Source organism: Malurus melanocephalus, unplaced genomic scaffold (genome assembly GCF_030028575.1).
Source record: "Malurus melanocephalus ecotype Western Australia unplaced genomic scaffold, MMel_1.1 scaffold_59, whole genome shotgun sequence".
NCBI lineage: Eukaryota > Metazoa > Chordata > Aves > Passeriformes > Maluridae > Malurus > Malurus melanocephalus.
The window spans coordinates 1,722,149-1,727,890 of NW_026623291.1; the positions used below are offsets into that span (position 1 = coordinate 1,722,149).

The following is a 5,742-nucleotide window of genomic DNA, read 5'->3' on the forward strand; positions in this document are numbered from 1 at the left end:
GGCCTCAGCGGCTGCGGGGAGCGGCAGCGGGGGGACCCCCATGGCTAATGCAGCCGCGAGGATTGGGGGAAATCTCAGCCCCCCAGGGCCACCAGTCCTGTCCCCAGCCACCCAGAGCCCCCCACAGGGGATAGATCCCATCCCGGCACAGCCAGAGTCTCTCGCAGCCGGGGAAACAGTGATGCCCCTTTGTGGAACCGGGAATGGGATCCTGCCGGGGAAATGCGACTGAGTGGGCTCCCCGAGACACCCCACAGCACACAGAGCTGACCCACGCTCCCCCTTTAATCCCTGCCGAGGATSGGGGGGTCTGTGGGTCCTGCGGGGGAGGCTCTGCCACCCTCGAGGTCACGATGGCATCGGGATGGCAATGGGGGCACGGCTGGCAGAGGRGCTGGAGGGTTCCCACGAGGCCGGTGGTCTCATGGCTCGTACTGCAGATCCGTGGCAATGAACACGAAGCCCTGTAGGGAGTCAAGGTGAGAGGGGGGACGTGGAGGACATGGGGGACACCGGGGTAAGGGGACAGTGGTGGCACCCACCTGCTGCAGCGAGAGCYGGGGTTTGATCAGGCTGAGGCCATGTGGGAGCGGCAGGGGGATGCCAGTCCGGAGCCACTCTGTGGGGAGACAAAGTCATAGGATGGGGTGGCCCTGGTGGAGCCATGGGGGGACAGAGAGGGGACAGAGTGGGGACAGCACTCACTGTTTGCCCGGGGCACCCCAAAAAGCCACAGCCCAAACTTCAGCACGGTCTCCAGACGCTTCACCTGTGGGACAGGCAGGCTCTGAGCCTGGCATGGAGCAAGCAGAGTGGCCCATGGTGCAGGCAGGGCTCAGCTCCCTGCCAGACTTGCCATGCAAGGGGCCCACAGCACCCCAGCTTCCCCCAGACCCTGCTCCCGAGGCGATGTGCACTCCAAGGCTCCCCTTGGCTTTCCCAGCACAACCACTCACCTCCACTGGGCCCACATTTGACGCCACCTCTCTCACGCTGAGCCTGGAGAACAAGATCAGGGTCAGAGCCAGGCACAGGGATGGGAACTGTCCCAGGGTAGGGACGGGCCTCAGCATGGTGGGAGCAGCAGAGCGGGTCCAGCTGAGGACCTACTGCCAGGACAGCTGGCACAGATGAGAGCTGGGGGCAGGATAGGGTCTGAGCAGGCAATGCAGGACTCAGGAAGGCAAATGGACAGAGGAAGAGAATGCAAGAGCTCTCCAGGTATGCCCCAGGGGAGCTCAGACCCAGCTCAGGGTCGGGCACTAACCCTGTCAGTCTCACAGTGCCCCCGAGCCTGTTCCTGGCGATGGTCGGCTTCCCTGTCACATTGGCATCCTGCAGCAAGAAGAAATGTTGGAGAGACCAGGGCAGTGCCTGCAACCCAGCATCACCCAGCTGGCCTCAGTACCACCCAGTATCCCTGAGCATCACCCAACTGGTCCCAATACCCCCCAGTATCCCCCAGCATGGCCCCAACCAAGCAACAGGCACGCCAGCCCCAGCCAAGTCCTTTGGAGTCCCCCAGCTTCCCAAGCCATGGCAACAGCAGCCACTCACGATGTTCAGCAGAAAGACGGGGACACGGGTGGCATTGGGCAGCACCACGAAGGCCTCGGCAGAGCCAAAGAGGGTCCCGTGCAGGGCATCAGGATGGCAGGAGAGCAGGGGCTGCTGGCGGGCCCAGAGATGCAGCTCCATGGGCTGGTCTGGATAGCGCTCCTGCAGCTGGGAGGGACAGGGCAGGGATGGCACGGAGCACACTGGCACTGCCACCACCATGGGCACCAGCTGGGGCCCTCAGCTGGTCCCCTTCATTGCCTTGGTCCCAAATGCCCATCACTGCCCTGCCCATGTCCTGTCCTGCCTGTGTCCCATTCCATCTGCATCCCATACTGCCCGCAACACATCCCATTTCCACCTCACCCCATTCCCTGTCCTCTCCCTCCTGCATCCCATTTGACCTCTGTGCCATCCCATGCCCCATCCCACCTGCCACCTTYCCCTCCTTCATCCCATCCYATGTCCCATCCCACCTCCATCCTGTCCCACTCCATGTCCTATCTGCATCCCCTTCTCCTGTGTCCCGTTTCACTCACCTTGGGGGAGAAGATCTCCATGCTYCTGGTCCTCAGCTGGAGTGGGAACTGCCGTGGCAGCTGGAAGGCAGGGAGGGATCAGGGGCTGGGGCTGAGCAGAGCTGGGCAGGGGGACACCCCAGCAGGACCCCAGCAGGGACAGCCCTGCCCTCCAGCCATCCCTACCATGTCACTGGAGATGTTCCTGCGCAGGGCCCCGGCCGTGAAGTACGTGAAAGCAGCCGAGTTGGCGAGGAACTCGGTGATGGCAAACAGCAGCATGGACTCGTGTGCCATGGGAGGTGTCCTGGGCAGTGGCGTGGGCAAAGCCACGGGCAGTGCCAAAGGCAGAGCCACAGGCAGAGCCACGGGCAGCGCTGAGGGTCTCTGCTGGTACGTGCTCACCCTGAAGATCTCTCCCTGCACAGACACACGGATGGACRTGAGGATCAGCCGGACTCCCCCGATCCCAAATCCGGCCCAGGGATGCCCAGGATATCATTACCTTGAGGGCAATGTCCCCATAGTCCTCTGTGAAGGCCGGTGGTCCCAGCAGGGAGAGGTCAATGGCAGCGAAGGTGTCCAGCTGGGTGGTCACTGCAGGGACAYGGGGGTGGTCAGGAGGAGTCAGACCATCAGCCCCCTCCCACAGTCCGGCCCCATCAGGATCCAACCCCACAGTGGTGTCCTGCAGACCCCGCTGAGCTCCCCAGGACCACCCTGCCCATCCCCAGTCCTGGGGTCCCCTCACCCACCTTTCATGCGCTTCAGGACAGCATCCATCCTGTCAATGCCCCTGTGGAGCGCGAGGCACAGCTGGAACAGAGCAGGGTGTCAGCAAACCCAGGGACAGGGGCTGCAGGCCTCTCACTGGGCTGGAGGGGAGCAGGGACAATGACACCACAGGACACAGAGGCTGAGCACCCACCTGCTTGTTCAGCTGCTGCCGCAGGATTCTCTGGAGCAGCGGTGCCAGCAGGTTGTAGAGCCAGCTGTGGGACAGAGTGGGGTGCTCAGATCACCTGATGGCATCCACCCGGCCTCCCCAACCCTGCCACCCTGGCTGGGGCACCAGGAGCCCYTGCATGCCAGGGACGGGATGGAGCRGGGGTCTTGGCWTCACCTGTATCCACGGTGAAACTCCATGTTCAGGTTGGTGCTGTGGGTGTCACAGCCGGCGTCCCAAACCGTGGGGCGGCCGTCACCATCCTCGCTCACCCCCAGCACCGCCGCCATCGCCAGGTCCCGCACACGGAGCTCCACAGAGCCGCTGTCCTTGCTGGGGACAGAGTGGGTGAGTACAGGGACAGCAGTGACACCGAGCCACCCCGAGCCCCTGTCCCTGTCCCCACGAGGACTCACATGGCACCCAGTTGGGCTGCCCAGTCGGCGCTGAGCTGGATTCGGGCACGCTGCACTGTCAGCCTCACCCCCACGTCCTCGGCAAAGTCCAGAGTGGATTCGTTCATCTGCAGCTCATGGATGTGAATCCTGCACGACACAGGCAAGTTGTGCTCGTGCTCGTGGCTGGGGGAGGGATGGAGCAGGGACAGGGATGGGAGTAGGACAGGGATGGGAGTAGGACAGGGATGGGAGCAGGGACAGGGATGGGAGCAGGGACAGGGATGGAGCAGGGCCAGGGATGGAAGCAGGGACAGGGATGGAGCAGGGACAGGAATGGGAGCAGGGACAGGAATGGAGCAGGGACAGGGATGGAAGCAGGGACAGGGATGGAGCAGAGACAGGGACCCCGCAGGCAGCTCTTACCGTGGCACAGCATAGGTGAGGGTCCCCAGGAGTGGGGTGTCGTAGGAACCYGTCAGGTTCAGCTCATGCTCCTTCTGTAACATCGACTGGAGCAGCTCCAGCCCAAAGTGCCGGCCTGGGGCAAAGTGGGAATTTGGGGTGACACCAAGGAAGGGGCTGGGGTACCTGGGGTGTCAGGGGAGTGCAGCCAGGCCCAGGATAGTCCCTCCATCCCCCATTCCTGGCAGGAGTGGCATCATTCCTGGGGGTGCCCAGTGGTCCCCTTCATCCCCCTCCTCACCAATATGAGCATCGTCCCCCACTGATCCCCCCCAACTCCTGCCTAGTAAGGACCCCAGACTCACCGAACTCCAGTGTCCTCTGGGTCAGCCAGGCCTTGATGCCAGGGTTGGTGCCGGGACTGGTGGTGGTGGCAGAGTCACAGACAGGCAGCAGGAACAGGAGGAAGAGCCACATGATGCCTTGAGCCTGGTGCCAGGACCTGGAGGCTGGAGCAGAGGACACGTCTGGGGAACACGCAGCTGGAGCAGAGACCCCTTCCCTGTGCACCAGCATGGCCAGGGCTTATATCGGGGACAGGGTGACATCAGCACACACGGGGACACCACAGTGCTCCGGCCACCAAAAGCCCAGCCTTGCCCAACTCATGACTCAAAGGGGAAGCCGTGTCCCCCGTTGTTCCTCACTGGTGTCCACCGTGGGAGCGAAGGCAGGCAGGGTCCCACGCCACCCGCTGCCAGTCCTCGCCCTGGGGGTGTGTGGGAGCCGGGGGCACCGGCCAGAGCTCCCCATGAGGGCACAGGACCAGCGTGTGGGAACACAGAGAGCSGGCTGAGCCAGGGTCACCAGGGGCTTTGGCTGTGCCCTGCCTGGGGACAATGGCAGAGTGGGGGGACACGGGGACAGTCCTGGGGCAGGGACTGGCTGCACCAGGGCAAACAGGGCTCGAGCCATTTGCACCAGGGAGCAGCAGCTGTTCCCACTTTGGGAAGGGCTCTGGGAACCCTCTGTGGGGCTACCCAAGTTTCAACAGGGAGCAGGGTGTCTGGGGTGTGGTGGCAGCCCCCAGGGAAGTGACGGAACGGCTGGGACAGTCAGAGTAAGAGCAGAACTCTGCAATCCCCTCCAAAAAACCCAGCTACGGACAAGGAGCTGCCTGAACTCCCAAACCCGCCACTGGTGGGATCATCCCCTAGCCAGGGTGAGCCCCTCCAGCTGGACAGCACCATGGACTTGAATGAGAGGGGTCCAGCTGCTCTCCTGGATCCAGCCTGGCAGACCCAGAAGAACCTTTAGGAAGGCCAGTGCCTCATCTGAGCACCACAGGGGCACTTAGAGCCCATGGGCAACCTCACCAGGGGGACCACAGCCCCATATAATGTACCTTATAGAGCCCTTGAGAGCATCTGCCCACTGCCCTGGGACCCCCAGTGTCACCAAGCGTGGCTGCAGTGGTGGCCACAGCCCCCAGCAGTGACCGACGGGCCAGCACTGACCCTGACCCCCAGCCCAACACCCACCACAGCCCCTCTATCCCAGGGTACCTCCGCCCTCCACCAGCACTCACCGTGACCAGCGTGCACGGTGCCCCACACCATGGGGGCCACAGGTCCTGCCATGGGTCCCAACTCCTCCGTGTCCCGGGGACTGTACGTGGCAGTGAAGAGCAGGGACCAGCTCTGACGCCAATGTCCATCTCGGGTCCTGGTCAGACCACAACGTCACCCATTTCCCCCGTCCCTAATCCCTTCCGGGATGAATCAGGTCCCATGAAAACACCGAGGGACCGGTTGGGGCGCAGGTGCCCGCGGGCTGGGCGCTCCCTGGGGCTCCTCGGTGCATCCTGGTGCTGCCGCATCCGGCGTCCCGACACGTGTCAGGCTGCTCAGCCCTGCCAGCC

At 63.6% G+C, this 5,742-nt stretch overlaps 1 protein-coding gene across 1 annotated transcript; it reads right to left on the reverse strand.

Annotated features, from left to right (window-relative positions):
• Window positions 1-267: 267 nt before the first annotated feature.
• On the reverse strand, window positions 268-5,552 carry LOC130573541 (bactericidal permeability-increasing protein-like). Its single transcript, XM_057366022.1, has 16 exons — window positions 5,410-5,552; window positions 4,187-4,330; window positions 3,843-3,957; window positions 3,438-3,566; window positions 3,199-3,354; window positions 3,004-3,067; window positions 2,831-2,891; window positions 2,581-2,672; window positions 2,262-2,495; window positions 2,097-2,156; window positions 1,558-1,725; window positions 1,268-1,335; window positions 957-999; window positions 706-769; window positions 543-619; window positions 268-464 (listed from the first exon to the last, which is right to left on the reverse strand). Exons 1-16 carry the CDS (start codon window positions 5,459-5,461, stop codon window positions 423-425), a joined length of 1,569 nt encoding a protein of 522 aa, XP_057222005.1. The 5' UTR covers window positions 5,462-5,552; the 3' UTR covers window positions 268-422.
• Between the last annotated feature and the right edge of the window lie 190 nt (window positions 5,553-5,742).